This window comes from Rhinolophus sinicus, linkage group LG05 (assembly GCF_036562045.2).
Source record: "Rhinolophus sinicus isolate RSC01 linkage group LG05, ASM3656204v1, whole genome shotgun sequence".
In the NCBI taxonomy this organism is placed as follows: Eukaryota; Metazoa; Chordata; class Mammalia; order Chiroptera; family Rhinolophidae; genus Rhinolophus; species Rhinolophus sinicus.
This window is the reverse complement of record NC_133755.1, coordinates 38,801,206-38,820,200: the sequence shown is the minus strand read 5'-3', so window position 1 is coordinate 38,820,200 and position 18,995 is coordinate 38,801,206. Positions and strand designations below refer to the sequence as shown.

At 33.3% G+C, this 18,995-nt stretch overlaps 1 protein-coding gene across 3 annotated transcripts in view; it reads left to right on the top strand.

Moving 5' to 3' along the window:
* The window catches only part of PPP4R3B (protein phosphatase 4 regulatory subunit 3B), a 55,812-nt gene extending 37,738 nt beyond the window's left edge, over positions 1-18,074 (top strand). The window contains exons 12-16 of one of the 3 annotated variants that reach the window (XM_019719723.2): positions 3,235-3,404; positions 5,202-5,341; positions 5,760-5,923; positions 7,169-7,371; positions 15,568-18,074. In XM_019719723.2, coding sequence (XP_019575282.2) covers positions 3,235-3,404; positions 5,202-5,341; positions 5,760-5,923; positions 7,169-7,371; positions 15,568-15,663 — 773 coding nt within the window. In that variant the 3' untranslated portion in view covers positions 15,664-18,074. Of the gene's footprint in view, positions 1-3,234; positions 3,405-5,201; positions 5,342-5,738; positions 5,924-7,168; positions 7,372-15,567 lie in introns of all 3 variants that reach the window. The other 2 variants (XM_019719717.2, XM_019719728.2) reach the window with 2 other exon arrangements.
* The last annotated feature ends 921 nt before the right edge of the window (positions 18,075-18,995 follow it).

Sequence of the window (18,995 nt, the reverse complement as noted above, 5' to 3'; positions counted from 1 at the left end):
TGATACCATGTACGTTGACAGCATTTCACTAAGAGAACCAGTCCTGCTTTCTTTTACATCTGCTTCCTCAAACTGTCATTTAGTAGTGACTATATTTTTGAGATTTGGGCCCTGATATGTTTTTGTGTAACACAGGTTATTTATTGAACTTGTGGAATATTTGTTCTAATGTTGATTTTTGACAAACTATAAACTTTTCTTTCCTCTTCATAATTTCACCTGAAAATAAAGACAAGCCTCCTTTTCCTTCCAAATAAAAAGAGCTCTGTGGGGTTTTTTCTGAGCATAAAAATTATAGTTAAAATTTAAGCATTTCACTTGATGTGTTAAATAGAGAAAAGGTTATTCTCCCTACTACTTCCTTTATTTTTAAGCTCTTAAAGTAGCCATTGTTAACTGCCCGCACTATTTCTTTTCCATTCCTTTTCCATACTTGTACAAATTTACATGAACATATTCACACACAACACAGTTTTTTTTGTTTTATTTTTACAAAAACAGGATTATACTAGCATACTTCTCAGTTTCTTAATATTCCTCTATTGGATGTGGTGTGAACCAGTTTGTTTTTTTCTTAAACATAGTTGAGTTACGTTTCCTAGAGTGGCTCTTCCACAATTTATTTCACCGTTCTCTAATACATGGATTATAAGATTGTTCTGGTATTTTGCCACGCCAAACAACACTGTAGGAAATAGCCTAGTACGTACGTAAATATTTTAAGTACTGGGTTATTTATTTCCATAGGATAGATCCCCAATAATGGACAAAATGTTTATTATTAATATATCCTTTTAAATTTTAATTTAACATAGAGCCTCCAGATTACTTTCGCAAAAGATTGAAGCACTTGATACTCTTCTACCACTCAGTGTTAATTGGCCTTTGTAAATATTGTCAAGCTGATGATGCAAAATATATTCCATTTATGTTTTAATTTACATTTTCCTTGACAACATTTTTTATATTTTAGTGCTTTTGCATTTTACCTATTGCGAATTGCCTATTTTTTTCTTAGAGCTCTTTTTATATTAGAGATAATAACTGTTTATCACGTTTGGGGATACAAATGTCTTAGTTTCATTTGTCTTTTCTCTTTACCTTCATTTATGGTATTGTTTCCCATATGACTATTTTAAAATTCTTATGTCTCTTTTCTTTTTATGGCTTCTGGGTTTTTTGTTTTGCTTAGGAAAGTCTCCTGTGTCCTAAGATTATACAAGTATTCTCAATTTTCTGATAATATTTTTATGTCATTTTTAAAATTTATATTAGGTTGGTGCAAAAGTAATTGCAGCTTAAAAGGTTAAAAAATTGCAAAAACCACAATTACTTTAGCACCAACCCAATGTACGTAATACATTTATATATGTAACACATTCAAAATTTTTTTGCATATGATTGAAGTGAGAGTGTAGCTTTTTCTCTTCTAGATAGATAGCCAATTGTGCCAACACCTTTATTAAATAAACTATATTTTCTTTACTGAATTAAAATACCACTTTTGTTATATAGTAAGTTACCATGTATACTTGTGTCTTCTGCACTCTGTTCTTTTATTTCTCTAGATGAAATAAATGGGAATGTTTATTCTTATGCCATTATAGTATCTCTGCTGTAAAGTTTAATATATGCCAATTTCCCCCCGTCACCTTTTCATAATATTCTTGGTTCTTGGACATTGCTTCTTATACAATAACTTAAAAAATTATTTTATCCAGTTCATTCTGATTGGATTTACATTGAATTTTTGTATTAATTTTGGAAGGGTTGATGTTCTCACGACAGATTTTTCTATCTGGCTTCCTATAAATAGGCCTTTTTGATAACTACAGAGTAGTTCCATTTATATGTATGAACATACCATAATTGAACGAATCTCTAGTATTTAAATATTTATATTGCTTCAAGATTTCCATTATTATAAGTAATGCTGTTTTAACTCTAACTTTGTGTGTATGTCAGTTCATTCAGCAACAGTGTGTGAGAGTGCCCATTTGCTCACATCTTTGCCAATACTTCAGTTTTTTTTAATCTTAAGTAAATTATTTGTTATCCCACCACAAATAGAGGTGATGTTACAATTACAGGTCTATCACTTCTCTCCACACGTTTAGTGTTATAGTTATTGTACATTTTTACCTTATGTGCCCTGTTTCTGTTTTATTCTCAGATAATATTTAGAACCTCTTTCAATAGGCACAACATCTTATTTTAATGACTTCCATTCAAAAACAGAGGGTTTAAATGAGAGACAACTTATAAAGTCAGAAACCTTGTATTTTGAGATTTGGCTAGTGGTAGTGATAGAATAAATTAAATTGTGGCAAAGTTACAAGTTAAAGGATCAATAAACATAAAAATAGGAATTAAAATTAGTCTTTGGTGTTCCATAAAAATTTTAGTAGTAACATTGCTAAATTTGTTGAGCTTTTTTAGCCAGAGAAAAGACTAGTTAAAAGGAAACTTTCAGTATTCTAAAATATGAAACCAAATTATAGAGTAACTGTTTATTTGTTACTCTATTGCTCTTCTACATATACAGTCTGATCTGCCACAGTACATGTTTACCTAAGGCAAAATAGTTCATAAACAGTTGGTAAACAAGAGAATGTTATTATAATGTGGAGGTAGTATTGGTTCACAAATGATTTTTCCAAGACAAATGGAGCTAAAATAGTGGGAGTGGAACTATAGCCTTCATCAAAAAAGTGAAAAACCTTTAGCTTTCCTATTAAACTGGCAGCAGGAGCCCCGTTGGCTGTTTTCAGAGTTTTTAAAAGCAGCAGCTACCTCCTAAACTCCCTCCCCAGAGAGGTAAGGCAGTCTAGACGCTTGGCACGTTGCACCACTCCTGTGCCACCTTAATGACAGCCCCTTGCTGATCTGAGCTGCCTTCACTGCGTTATCTCCATATCCACCAGCATTGCTCTGAGTACTGCTGATATTTGCATTCTGTGGTTTTTGTGTATTTTTTAATCTCTGCCGTAGACCTACCTGCCTAGGTAGTTTATCTCCCAGTTACCAATTACTGGACTTTTTTATTTTTTATTTTTTTCAGCTCTGGCTACAAAAGTTGTATAGGTTTTAAGTGGTCTCCCTATTTTTCTTAAAGCCTGAAAAGTTTTGCTTTTTATTCTAGAAGGACATATATATTGTTTTATGTAAAAATACCTGTATAATAATGAATATTAGTAAGCTCATTGACGCATTCCTTGTGTTATTTTTAATTAGGTGCTCTTCGTTTTATGAGGCGGATAATTGGCCTTAAAGATGAATTTTATAATCGTTACATCACCAAGGGAAATCTTTTTGAGCCAGTTATAAATGCTCTTCTGGATAATGGAACTCGGTACAATCTGTTGAATTCAGCTGTTATTGAGTTATTTGAATTTATAAGAGTGGTAAGTTTATATTAAAGGATTCTTCATAAAGTAAAATAATTATGTGTTTAGTAATGTTAATATTTTAAATTGTGAAATTTAGTATAGTCTTTTAACCCATATTTACTCTATATTCTTCTCAGTTCCTTTTTTATTGGCCAAATGTTTCAGGATCACGTTTGGCATATGTGGACATTTCAGTCCAGCGTGCCATTCATGTAATCTCTTTGATCGATTGTAGGGGTTGTGATAAAAATGAATAGAAAGGTTGAAAAATAATTCCTTTGGTAGACATTGATAGGAGATGCATAAAAATAGGATGTTATCAAGGAATTATAAGCTGAAGAAAGGAGGGAGTTAGATGGACTCCTCCAGCTGCCTTATTTTACAGAAGAGGGACTTGAGATGCCCAACGTAAGTGACCTGCTGAAGAGCATCCTTTTGGTTAGGAGCACAGTCAGGGTTTGAAGATATTAGCTTGGTGCAAAAGTAAATGTGGTTTAAAATGTTAAAAATAATTGCAAAAACTGCAATTACTTTTGCACCAACCTAATATGTTACAGCTCAGTTTCAGGCAACAAATTATTTGTCATGCAAAGATCTGGAGAGAGCTCTATATGAGTGGCAGGGATAAGACAAATAACTGTAGAACTGGCACAAAAATTTGCCCTCTCCTACACACTAAAATTATTCTACCAGGGAAAATAGCCACATGCTTAGAAAGGACTTGAAAGAACAAAGTCAAAGCTAGAAATTCATTCTCTGGTTCTGTTTCTTATAAATCAGATTTCTACTGATGACGTGCTAGTCTCACATGAAGATTATTTGAATGACTGGATTGTTTTTATAATAATGGTCATTTGCCAAGGGTATGATTTTCAAAAGGATAAAGAGGATAGCAGTACTGTCTTTAGCCTTAGAAAAGAGGAAACACAGTTAACTAGCTCAAGCTCATGAAGTATCTGAACCCAGATTCACAGTGCACTGTTCTAATGAATCAGAGATTAACTTTTATATTTTTTCCTTTAAAACTTTTGATGAGATACTGATAAATTGTAGGGTTCACAAACCCATCCTTATTCCTGTGATAGAATTTGTTTTTCTGAAAATAATTTTGAATGGTTTAATAAATGTACATTGAATCCCAAAACTTAACTCATCTTTTTATTGAGTTATACAGCACAGAACTATTTTGCCTAGGTTTCTGATTTTCCTTTGCATGTTTTTTCAGTGAGATGTCCAGGGCAACTCATTTAAAGATAATGCAACCAGATTATGGTGGCTCTTGTAAAGAAGTAACCTCTGTATTACTTACTAGTATTAACATCCTGAATCACAACTTTAATTATTTGTAATAATGAGCCTGCTTTGTACCCATGCATTTGCAATGATCATTTAGAATGGTTCATTTAGAATTTAGAAGTTATTACTGTCAGTTTATTTCACAAAGATTATACCACTGGAAAACAAGTTAATAGTTTTCAAGTTAATAGTTTATCTGATCTGTACATTTGTAAGTGCTTTTTAAATTGTAAAGTGCTACATAAGCGCAAAAAAACGAAGACATAAACTAAATCCATTTACTTTTGAAATGTTCTTTATAATACCCCAAAAGAGCTCCAGTGAGTTGCTTTTCCTTTTTTCCAAGTGTTCTGTAGAGTCCTGGCTCATGTATAAAGAAACTGTGACATTTATTTTTGGAAGGTGATTTTGAGAAACTATTTTGATCAATTTTGCAACTATAAAAAAGTTTTTTTTAAGTTTTTCTCCTAACGAGCATTATATTATATTTGAAGTCTAAATTTTATGCTTATACAGGAAGATATCAAATCTCTTACGGCACATATAGTTGAAAACTTTTATAAAGCACTTGAATCGATTGAATATGTTCAGACATTCAAAGGATTGAAGACTAAATATGAGCAAGAAAAAGACAGACAAAATCAGAAACTGAACAGGTACTGTTTCACTGTATTGCGTTTATAACCTATAAATTTATGTTCGAAATCGTTTATAGTTGGATCTTACATATGAAATTTACCCAGGAATTTTCTTTCCATCATTAAATAGTACAGGGTTATATGTAGGAGGGTGAGATATCCTCCCAACTGGCATCTTTTATATGAAAAATGACTGCTTCATATTGTAACTCAAGATAAATTTTTAGGATATAACATCCTTATATATTTTAGTATCCTCTGGTTAACTCTTATGTCAGAATTGAGATAATTATGATATAAATTTTACTCAGTTAAAATTACTTCAGCTCCTCTTGGTTATACATACTTATTCTCAAATTTAATCTGATCAGGAACTTTAAATCTTTACTCAATATTTGCGGTATGTTTCTTACAGTGTACCATCTATATTGCGTAGTAACAGATTTCGCCGAGATGCAAAAGCCTTGGAAGAGGATGAAGAAATGTGGTTTAATGAAGATGAAGAGGAGGAAGGAAAAGCAGTTGTGGCACCAGTGGAGAAATCTAAGCCAGAAGATGATTTTCCAGATAGTTATGAAAAATTTATGGAGACTAAGAAAGGTATTAAATTTTTGAATTTTTAAATAGTGCATCTTCTTACAATGCAGAAATTACTCACTTGCTTGTAAAAGTTTGGTCATGGTTTATAAAGCATGAATTTTGTTCTGAATCATAATTTCTAAATATGGGATTTCTTTTCATGTTTAAAATGTTTTTCTTGAAACTTGCCCTTTTACGATGATCTTTAGTTGCTATTTAGAAATTGCATTGTCTGCTTATACTTTGCCTTCTGTGAACAGTCTTGGCTTTTTTTCTATTTTGAACTCTCCAATAATAGACACCATATAGATCCATAGAAACTTTCCAGAGCACTCTGCCTTTTACTGCTGAGGAAACTGAGCTCAAAGGAGTAACTTTGCTCTTTGACATTTTAAATCATTATAAGTTTCATAAAGATACAATATCAAGAGAAGAAAAGTAAAATTTCCCATCTTTCAAAAGAACGAATTACTTTACTTCTATGGCCTGAGAAATTACCATTATTGTAGTACTGTCCTGCATACATCATCTAAATGTTTAATACAAATTTCTATCTTGAAAAGAAAAGGCATTTTCTGGACTTACAAAGTTTGTGATTTTGAATGTGAGATTTTCTGAAGGCATTTCTTACTGCATTTTCCCTAAAACTGTTGTGTTGTTCCCAGCCTTATTTTAGCCTATGGGAGCAAATAGCCTATTAAAATGCTGTCAAATGAGGACAAATTTGAAGCACTGGATCCATTTAAGAATCATATACAAAAATAGTGGCAACCAGATGTTAAAGGATAGTAGACACCTATCTCATAAAAGAAACAGATACAGGAATGTGAAATACTCAAGAAATAAAAGACTGATAGACATGATTGTATCATTGTCTTTAAGCATTTGAAATACTGACTTGTGGGAGAGATTATTAGGCTTTTACAAGGAGCAAAGAAGTACAGAGTCAGTGAGTGGAAGCTGCAGGAAGAAAAAGGAAGAGTCAGACAATGAATAATGCGTCCTTGGAAGTGTCCCAGATAGAGCAGTGTAGAATTGTAGTATAGGGTGGCTGGTTTATTATATGATTCTTAAGGTCCTTTCTAATCCTGAGATTTCTGAGATTCCAGCTGATAAGTAAAGACCACTGTACACATCATGCTCTACTCTTTTAACTCTTGAAAAGCAAAGACAATGTTTTATAAGTTTTTAAATTATTGTTCTTTTCAGATGCTTTGACTTAGCAATATTTATTGATATAGGTTCAAAATTTTACCTTTGTTTTAGCAAAAGAAAGTGAAGACAAGGAAAACCTTCCCAAAAGGACATCTTCTGGTGGCTTCAAATTTACTTTCTCCCACTCTGCTAGTGCTGCTAATGGAGCAAACAGTACAAACAGTAAATCTGTAGTGGCTCAGACACCAGCAGCAAGTTCTAATGGGTCCTCTTCCAAAACTACAAACTTGGCTACGTCAGTAACAGCCACCAAGGTATGTGAAACTGCTCTACACATAAACAAACTTGGCTTTTTCCATCTGTAAAGTCATTTTATGTTCCCTGAAGAAAATTTGGATAATAAAAATAATTTCAAAGAAGAAAAAAGTTGCACATGTCATCAGAGAACATGACTGCTAACATTTGATTTTTCTTTAGGTATGTGGGTTTGTTTATCTGACACATAACTGAGATCTTTCTATAAATAATTTTGTATCCTGCTTTTAGTTATTATAAGAATTTTTCTATGTTATTAAAACACTGTTGATGACTGTAGAATTTCATTTTATTTAGCTGTATCATAATATTTGTAAGTGTCCCCTCCCCCCAGTAATATTTTGGAGCACATACATAAGTTGATACTATATATTTCATTGATATGACTACCAACGTTGTTGCATTTTAAATTATGTTCTTGGATAGATGAGTAGAATGTTTTCACACTTACTTTCAAATTCCTCTTTAAAAAGCCTATGTTTATGTTACCATAAGCGTTGTATGAGTGTGCTTGGCTCACTGCTGCTTTGCCTGTGTTGTTATTTTTAACCTTTGCCAGACAGATAGAGGAGACAGTATGTATCTCATTCCCAATTGTGTCCTTCATTTAGTAGTCAGGTTGGATATTAGCCTTTTGAATTTGCTCTTCTGTAAGTTATCTGTTCATAGCCTTGCCTTTTAAAAATTGGCTTATGTTTTCTTAATATGAATGAATCTTTAGTTAAGGATATTAGCCTTTTGTCATTAGCATAGCAAATAATGTATTTCCCCTTGGTTACATTTTTTTTTTATAAACAAGTTTAAATTTTACATGAAACTTCTTTCTTTCGTTTACATTTTTCTTATATGTAACCATCCTTTTCTCCAAAGTAGAGTAGTTTAAAAATAAAAAGGCATAAACAGGTCAAGAGGTGGGAAATGTCATAATATTACAAAACTTAACTGAAGTGATGCTTCTTGTTTTGAACACAAAATACAACTCTGAATTTATTGTTTTACAAAAATGTAGAATCCTTATTCAGTATTATATTGAGGTGTGCTCTTGACTAAAATTCATAGAAGGAGCATTTTCAATGGGAATCTACTGTTTTTGAAATGCGTTTTGTTTTTCAACTAGAAATTTTTAAATTAATTTTCATTTTCTGATAGGACAATTTAGTGTAATATTGTGACACTTATATTAGGAATATTTGCTTTGGAGTTACATTGTTTGGGTTCAGATACATGGCTCTGCCTTTTCTTAGCTGTTTGACCTTAAGTTATTTACTCTCTCTGGGCCTTGGTTTTCTCATTTTAAACAGAGGTAAGATAGCACCTACTTTATAGGCTTGTTGTGAAGATCAACTTATTTAATAAACGTAAAGAGCTTAGAACACTATTTGGCACCTTCTCAATGTATACTAGCTTTTCCTTTTTTTTAAATCAAAGTAATGTAAGTACTTACTTTCAAAAGGCAAAAACTATTGAAAGTAATGAAAAAAAATCAGTCCTCTTTTTGTCTCCACAAAGATAACTGAGTTCTTCTAGCTGTACCTTTTATTTTTAGATGTTAATATGGCCACATTGTTTTACCAAGGTTAGACATAATTTATTAAATTCCTGTTACGGTCGATGAGAATTTAACACACATGAACACTCCTTACCACTTCCTCATCCCCTCTGTCACAGATTTTGGTTAAAACATTTTATAATTTTATAGCTATGATAACAATATAAATATTTTTTCATGAATTTTTTTCTGTACTGTTTTTCTTTATAACTTTTTTCTACAGTACATAATTGCCATTGTTTTTTTCATTTGTTGCAGTAGTTGTGTGCATCGCACTAATTTTTTCAGACCCTCTCAGGTCTGTTTCCACGTAGTCTCTCCCTTGGAGATCTCTCTCTTAAAGTCTCCCATACTGTTCTAACCTAGAGTGGTTGCTCTCTAGACTTGCTGCACAGCTGTTGTCTTATGGCCGCCTCTGCCATCATCCTAATACTTCCTTTTTTCTCTTTTCTTGTATTGGTTGTCTCTGGATCTCATTTCTCTGTTCTCTTTCTTGAATTTCCCTCATTTTGGTGGAGCGTATGTTCTAATAGTTGCCTGAATAAAGACTCCCACAAGAGGTAAAATTTGAGGCTTTGCATGTATGAAGATGTCTTTATTCTATTGTCATCCTTGATTGACAATTTAACTGAATGTAGAACCAAATTGGAAATAATTTTTTTTCAAAAATTTGAAGTTAGATTGCTACCAAGAAATCCAAAGATATTCTTATTTCTGATTCTTTGTGTGAGATTTTGTTTTCTCCTTCTTGGAAGCATTTGGGGTTTTATCCCTATATTCTGAAATTCTATCATGATACACTTTGGGCATTCTCAGGTGAACATCCTGTCCTTCGGTTTTGGGACACTTTATGCTCTTTCACTGTAACTTATTGTTTGGGTGTTGCCATTCTACAGATTGATCTTACAATTTTCATAATTTTTCTCTCCTATTACTCATTTTTTAATCTTATTCTATTTTTCTGGGTTATTTCCTCGACTTTTTAAAATTTATTATCCTTCCAGATAATTTATTACTTATGAATGAAAAAAATCAAGTACAAGCACAAATACATTTTTACCCTTTTTTGACAATAACAGCAATACAGAGGGTGCCAAAAAAATGTATACACATTTTAAGAAAGGAAAACACTGTATTAAAATTGTAGTATTCAATATATACTGATGACAAAAGATGAATACAAGTCATGTTTGACTTCCGCAATTACAAGAGGTGCTCAAAGTGGTTACCATCAGCATCCAGACACTTCTGATTATGGCGAACTGCTACTTGAGCATTGTTGACCAAAGTGTCCACTTGTATACATTTTTTGGCAACCCCAGTATATTTGTTCCATATCTTTTTGTGGGACAGGAAGAAAGACAGTGATTGTTCTTGGAAAACTAATTGTTCATTCACTCTAGACTATCAGAAAAATTAAACTAAGCAAGATAGGAGTTCACAGAAGTAAAGCACTACTCAACCTTCTTCAACAAACTGGCTACATTTCTAAGTGATGGAAAGCTCTTTATCACCAGTAGCCCTTTGGCCATTTTTACCGTCAGTGTTGATTGCTGCAATCAAATTGATTAGTTCTTAAAATTAAATAGATCAGGTGTGAACTTGTCTATTTTCCTTGGCAAGGCTTCCTAAAGTTCTAATATAAAAATCACATTCTTTGAAAATGTTATAGTTTTCAAGGCTGGTGAGACATTAACTACTAATGAAAGAACATATATTTTTAATATGTGTGCTATAGAGACACAGAATACTGCTTCGGTTGTAGGGCTATAAAACATGCACATTTTCCTTAAGGAAAAATACTTACAAAATGAGAAGCCATTAGTGGATACTAAAACAAACACTTCTTTTACCACAGTCACAAAAGAGAACTCTGCATCGTGCTTTTTCACATAAACTTACCCGGGAGAGCTTTCCAAAGGACAGAAAAGAACTTCCTTCATAGAATTCCAAAGTATGGCTAAACCTTCATTTATAACTAATCCCTGTTGATGGATTATAAAGTTATTTACAGTTTTTTACGGTTAAAATCCATGTGTGTGACCTTCTACAAACAAGTGTATATCCGTGTAGAATGTGCATTTGCAATTTTGGTAATTGTTACCAAATATAAATAATCAGTAAAATAGGAATAAATGGATAATGTAACATGGTGTATATGGCTGATACCAAAAGCTAGCTTTATACTTAAGGAAGAAATATTTGAAGCTTTCCCACCAAAGTTGGGAACAAGACAGGATGCCACTGTTACTACTGTTTTTTTAGCCATTGTTCAGGGGTATTGGTCAATGCAGTTTGGTGAGAGAAAGAAATTAAAGCTGTAACAAATAGAAGATATAAAAAGTATCGATTTTGTTGATTAAAGGAATTTTTAAATCATTTTTAAAGAAGATATACTTTATTTCATTGAGTAGAGAATATTTGAATTCTGTCTCCTTAGATTTGTTACTATGGTGAATTATACTAATAGTTCCCTAACTTATGATTTGTTACCTTATTGGTTTGTTGGTTCAGAAAAAAGTCATTGTTAATCATAGGTCTTTGTTGCTGTTATCATTTGTTTTGATTCTTTCTTTCGTACTGTAAACTTTCCTCAAGTGTCTAGTGGTGCTTAGATTTTCTTTCATTAAAAAGTAAGGCAGACTTTTGACAAGAGTGCCAAGTCAATTTAGGAAAGGAAAGAATAGTCTTTTCAACAAATGGTGTTAGAACAACAACTGGATATCCACATGCAAAAGAATGAAATTGGACCCTGCCTCACACCATGTTACAGAACTTAACTCAAAGTGGATAAAAGACTTAAAACTAAAACTCTAAGAAAAAAATATAGGCATAAATATCCGTGCCCTTGAATTACACAGTGATTTCTGAGATGTAACACCCAAAGCACAAGTGTTACAAAAGAAAAAAATAAATTAGACTTCATCAAAATTAAAAACTTTTATGCTTCAAAACACAGTATCATAAAGTGAAAAGACAACTCACAGATGGGTTGCAGATCATATATCTAATAAGGTACTGTTATCCAAAATATACTATAAAGAACTCCTGAAACCTCAACGCGACAGCCCAGCTTTTAAAATGGGTATTTGAATATCCAAAGATGTACAAATGGACCATATAAGCTCATAAATCTATGATCAGTATCATTAGTCATTAGGAAAATGGAAATCAAAATCACAGTGAGATTCTATTTTATACCCACTAGGATGGCTATAATAAAAAAGATGAACAAAAACAAGTGTTGGTGAGGATGTAGAGAAATTGCAACCTTCATACTTTGTTGAAGGTGTAAAATGATGCAGCAGCTTTGGAATACATCCTGGCAGTTCCCCACAAAGTTAAATTCCACTCAGGTATATACCCAAGAGAATCAAAAACATATGTCCACACAAAAACCCGTACATGAATATTATTAATAGCATTATTCATCATAGCCAAAAAGTAGGAACAACCCAAATGTCCATCAACTGAGAAGTGAGTAAACAAAATGTAATATATCCATAACAATGTATTTGGCCATAAAAAGGAATGAAGTACTGATACATGCTACAATATATAGATGAACCTGAAAACTTTTATGTTAAGTGAAATAAGCCAAACAAAACGCCACATATTGTATGATTCCATTTATACAAACTGTCCAGGAGAAGCAAATCCATAGAAACAGATTAGTGGCTGCCAGGAGCTGGGAGGAAGGAGGAATCGGGAGTGGTACTGTTAATCTGGGTTTTTTGGTGGGGATAAGGATGTTGATAAAAATGTTCTGGAATAAGTGGCAATGATTGCACAACTTTGTGAATATACTAAAACCACTGAGTTGTATACTTTACCAGGGTGAATTTTACGCTACGTGAATTATGTCTCAATTTTTTAAATGAGGCAATTTACAAAACAATGAGCAGGGCCTATTGATGGAGGCTTCATATGAACAATTAGAGCAAGTGCCCTGCTTTTTTTCAGGGAGTGTGATCTGTAGTTTTGGTTTGTTGTTTTCCTGTGGAGCCACCTTGCTTTTACAGGTTTGCCTAGCCTACTGCATGTGGCAAGTATACTTACTTGTTGTTGTTCTGAGAGCCTAGATAGGAAAGAGAGCTTAGAGTGGGGGTGGGGTCTTTCTACTCAGTATGCAGAATTGATTCTTCCATTTTCAACCTGGCATCTTACCCAAGCCCTTTACTGTGCTTGAAGTCCCGATGTGCAGAGCCTTTCTGGTTCATTTTCTTTACAGTTGTTGATGGTCGAACAGCTGGAATCTCCTGCCCGGGGTGGGGGTGGGGGTGGGGTTAGGGGTGGGACGGAAGAATGGATTGTGGGAATCGAGGACCCAGTTGTCCGTTTTACTGACATGAGTTAACGACTGTTTTCCCTAGTATTTTGGTGCCTTTACTTCCTAGTCCTTTCTGGGGTTAAGACAAATCAGTTTCTCATTTGTATATCCCCTGCAAATCATTCTTGACTTTCTCTGTTACTTTGCCTCTGATTTCTCTTTTCCAGAAATGCCTTGATAGCTTTCATCTGCTGTGTTCTCCTTTCCTTTTTCGTCTTTGTTGGAATATACTATTTTTAATTTCTTTACTTTGATTTTAATGAGGTTTCAGGAGACAATAGAAATAAATGCATTTATCAGTCTTCCAGCAGCTTAGTCAGTTTAATCTCTCCTCTAATTATACAAATTAATACCTTTTAAAAACTAGCACTAAGAAAGAAAAGCACTGTAGATGTAACTTATGAATACAGATGCAAAAATCCTTAACAATTTAACATATCCATATGATATTCCATATGTACAAAGATGGTTCTCAATCAATTCTATTAATAGAGAATATAATACCCTGGAAAAGCAATCTGAATGTCCAACAGAGAATTTAACTATATGATAGCATATTCATACTATGGAGTACTGAAGTTTAAAAGAATGAAATAGAACTTTGTCTACTAACATCAAAAAGCTTTCTATAATGTAATTTTAGGTGAACACAATTGTACGAGGACAGGCATAATTGCAGTCTGATATTTGTTTTAAAACAATACATTTATAGTCAGTTGCTTATTAAAAATTTGGAATCGATCAGATTCTTTACAGGATGCATCTCTGGACTATAGGCCTTTTTACTTCCAATATTTCACATTTGGATTTTTATTGTTTTACAGTAAATGTTATTTTTTAATGTATTTGAGTTTATGATGTGTATACATATATATATATATAGATACTACTGATACAATTGAAAATTAAATTGTGTAGTTGAGTGTTTCAATAGAATATTTATTAATCTTAAGTAAAAAATCATTTTAAATGTTAATGATTTGGAACGATTTGGATTATGACATATAGTCCTAAGCATAATTAAAACTTTCCTTAATAACATACTGTCATTTTTGTAAATATCACACTGCTGCCTTTATACTGTAATTGTTTTCTGTCTCCTTCATCCAACTTGTTTGACTTACTTAGAAACCAAATAATATTAGTAATAGCATCTTAAATAGCAATTATTGAATACTAACTATATACCAAGCACTGTGCCAAGTGCTTTACATGTTTTGTTTTCAATATATTTTTTCAAAATAGTTCAGTGATGTCTAAGGACTACTATTATACTAATTTAACAGATAAGGAAACCTAGACATAGAAAGATTAAATCACTTGCCCAAGATCACACAGTCAGGCAGTCAGACTACAATCAGTGTAGTCTTACTAGTTTAACCATTCGGCCTCTTGCTTATCAAACTTAAGCTTTGTGTATTATTAAGCTGAGAAAGAAACAGAAGGATTCTCACATAAGTACGTGAGTTTTATACAGTTCACAGACTTTTGGATAACTTTCTAGCTGCCCCAAGGCCTGTGTTGATTAATAACTGCTGTGTTTCAGTTATATTCTGATAAAGTGTTGATGCCAGGTACCTGGATTCTTGAGGTAGGAAACGAGCTTATCCCCTATAGGCCTGATGGGTTTAAACTAAATAGTGTTTACAGGAGCCCCCTTAAACTGTAGAACATGTATATAAATTCCATGGGGTAGTTCAAAATGAATGCAAACCCGAGGACATAATTTTCTGGGTAGTGTCCAGAGCGTTAATAAAATTTTCAAAGGGGTCCATTACTCATAAAAGACCAAACACTTGAATTACCTCATCTTTACTTTTCCAGTTGGTTAGAGAGACAGGAATCCCTAAAATTTTTAGTCATTAGTTTTTAGGGGCTATTTCAATGTGTGTGTTATTGTCAGTCATTTTTAACTGTTCTTCAGAAGCAGAATGAAAATGATGTGTACCTAGCGATGTGTATATACATTAGGAACAGTGACTAAAAAGAGACTTTTTGTGACTGACTATTCTCTCTAGTTTAAAATTAGAGACATGAACTAGTTCACCTCCAAAGTCCTTCTAGCTCCAAATGTTATGATTCTTTGTCAGTCCTACTGTTTGGAAATACATTTTTTCCACAGTGAAATTTTGCTGAATTGAATTGAATTGAATTGTGAGGTATCATTAAAAATCCAAGAGAGAGAGAAAAGCTGAGAGTAACTAAGAGTGCTGTCAATTGTACTCACCAAGTGTTCATAATTTTAGGCAGTTCATTTATCAGATTGCGATCTATCTAAGTTACATGTTCAAAAAATTTTTTTTTACTCTTCAATAGGGAAGTTTGGTTGGTTTAGTGGATTATCCAGACGACGAAGAGGAAGATGAAGAAGAAGAAACGTCTCCCAGGAAAAGACCTCGTCTTGGCTCATAAAATATTTACTGGGAACCCTCAACATGTGGTCTTACTAAAATGCTGCAACTGTTCAATGAGCTGAAAATCTGAATCAGAAAGCTTTCTCACTTGAATTTATAAATGTATAAAGAGTAGCAAAAGACACTCAATGTATCAGCTAGGAGAGTTTAGCTCTGTACAAAACCAGGCTTCCGGGGAACTTGATCACTTGCTCTTAATTAAGGGGTTTGCCTTTCAGGCTGTCAAAAAAGGTTACTAGCAAGAACCTGGGGCGATAGCTTCTAAACAAGGAAACTCTCAGGTTTTAGGACGGTTTTATGGGAGGGACAAAGTTGATAAAGTAACATTAATGCAGGGTTGCTCCAGGGGGTTATCAATCTAGAAACAAATATAAAACTTCAGTTGAAAACCTAATAACATTACTTGTATAATGGTGCTGGCCATGTTGTTCTTTTAAATCAGTTGCCTCTTTTTAAAAAAATTTTATGGAAAACAAATTCAACTATCATAAAAAAATGAATTTAAGCTGTTGGGACCATTTCTTTGAAGATGTAACAGAAATTCAGCCTTATATTTGGAGGGAAGTACACCCAATATTACAGCATATGTTGAGTTTTCTACACCAGTTTTCAGTATGTATTTCGATGAAAACAAACAAATGGATTAAAAATGACAAGTTTTGTTAACGTAACTTTAAAATCAGCACTTTTAGAGATAACAGATGCCAGGAATCAGTACAGTAATATTCCAAAATGATTTTCTCTAGAACCGGGAGTAGATTGAACAGAATGTTTTCAACTGCCTACCAGTACAATCTTTTGTGGAAGATACTTTGAAGTTAACTTTCTGCTTTGTTAGTAAATTGTCTCTCTCCAGAGCTGCAGGCAAGTTTTAAAGTGTTAATTTGTAAAGACTAACATACACAGAATAGTGCTGCGTTTGAGTAGAGGCCATTTTGATCCAAGAAGTTATTTCAGTGTCAAAGTCAGTATGCAGCACAGGAAGCTTTGTGGTAAACAAACAAGGGTGTAATATGAAAGCTGCTTTTTTTTTTAAGAGTAAAAGCACATTCCATATACGTAAATGAATTTAAAATAAGTTGAGGCAAACAGTTAAGAGGTTTTATTTTTAGAACAAGCAAGTTAACTGTAAATATTTTAATGTTAGTTTGCTCATCTATGATCTGAGGTCATGCTGAGAAAAATGTCCCCCAGATTACAATTCAGTGCATTGGGAAAAAAAATAGTAATTCCAGCTACAGTCTTCAGATCACCCTTGTAATGTGTTATGGGTCCATTTTTCTTGGAATAGATTAAACTGAAGCAGTTTTCCCTGTTTTGGAGATTTTATAGTTAATTTTAATTTTGGCTATGGTTTGGAAAAGATGGGCTGTCTGTGTAGATATGAAGTATAGTTTTTCCATAAAACAGATGTTTATTTTGTATTAAAAATACCACTGTACTTGTTTTACACCATTTGTATACATGTGGTGATATTAATGCTGAACTGTAAAATTCAGGAATTAAAATGTGACCCTGTAATTCTATAATTGTTGCTTTTGTTTGGTTTGTTGTAAATATAAGTTAACTCCATTTTGAGATATGTCCATTTTACAATTATCTTTTAAAAGCCAATAAATTATCCATATTTATTATAAACCACTAGGTCATACACCAATTTGAACAAAAGAATTCTAAACAAATGAGGGTCAACTGCACTTTAAATATCACTGACTCCTTATAGAAGGTGTGCCTTGGGCAAATAAAGTCCCAGCACCAAAGCATCACAACCTGGGGCTATTACCACCTCTTTGATTACAGGTACAGGTAATGAAAAAAGACCTTCCACCTCAAAAGGCAAGTGACTCAAGATAATTTAAACCAAGATCAGTAACATTTCCATAGCATGCATTTTCTTTCAAGCAAGTTTTATCAAGCCCCTTCACTCTCAGCTCTTGTAATCTAAGAAGCCCAGGCCTAAAGCGTTTCACTATTTACTCCTGACTCTTCCTAATTAAGTAATTTTAAGTTCCTGTAGGAAGTATTACCTTTATATCTTACGAAGAATTTCTTTTAATTTTCCTTTCTGAAGAATTGCCATGAGTCTTAAACATTTAAATCATCATCATCAGGATGCTTTTCTTATAGGAAAAATGTGAACGTTTTGTTGAATTATAGGATAACACTTTCCTTGGTACATATGCTCATTCACAATGATATGAGAACAGGACTTAAAATATCCCTTAAAGAATAACTGTTAAGATTCCACATGTTGGCTGCCCTCAGGCAGATCAGGTTTTTATATCTTTATCTTCACTCAGTGAAGCAAGCCAGAGCCCACATTGTATGCCTGAGGTTCTCTTAAAAGTATATCTGTAAACATGTATCCAATATAAAAACTATTTTTAATAAAAAGTTACATGAAACAGATTTCTGTGTTTTAATCACTAGTTTTTTCCTCTTTGTCCACTAAGTGATAAAAATGTAACAAATGTAAATTAATACTGGTTTTTCTCTGCAGGTTGAAGGAGCTAAACTAATTTTGGAATTCCTTTTTAAAGGTTTACAACTATAGATTTAAAGAAATGAAATGGAATTATAAGTTAAACCTCAGGAGTGGACCATAACTAAAAAAGTAGGGGGTGTTTGGGGGGTTGACACAACACAGGAAGTTCCTGATAAAAGGTCTTTTCTACACAGTCCCTGACATGATGGTTCAACTTGTGATTTTTTTGACTGTACAATGGTACAAAACAAGATGCATTTGGTACAAACCTTACTTTAGATTTTCTATCATTTCCGGGCCAGTGATAACGCCATATGATACTCTGTCCTGATGCTGGTCGGAAGGCGCCACCCCCAGTCAGCCACACGATCACAAGGGTAGACAAGCAACACTCTAAAGAGTACTGTGTTGCCATTGTGTTTTGGATATTGTTTTACGTATTTGCATCCCCTCATGTGTGTCTTTCTGGTGAGATGAAACTCAAGATAATTGCCAAGCTGCAGGCTAATATAAGTGTTCTGAGCCACATATAAGGTAGGCGGGGCTAAACTATGACATTCAGTAGATTTAAGTGTATTAAATGCATTTCGACTCAGCCATATTTTCTATTTACAATGGGTTTATTGGGACATAACCCCATTATAAGTAAAGGAGCATCTGTATTCTGGTTATCTTTAAGCAAAAAGACTACAGAAAACCATCCAAGATCATTTCACATATAAAAGGCCTACACATGGCAGCATTCCCCTTAATAGGTTCAACTGATTGTTCCCGTTACATGATTCGTAGTAGCTTTTCTAGACGGAGGAATTGAGTATTTTCCCTCATCTATTTTCCAAGTCCTG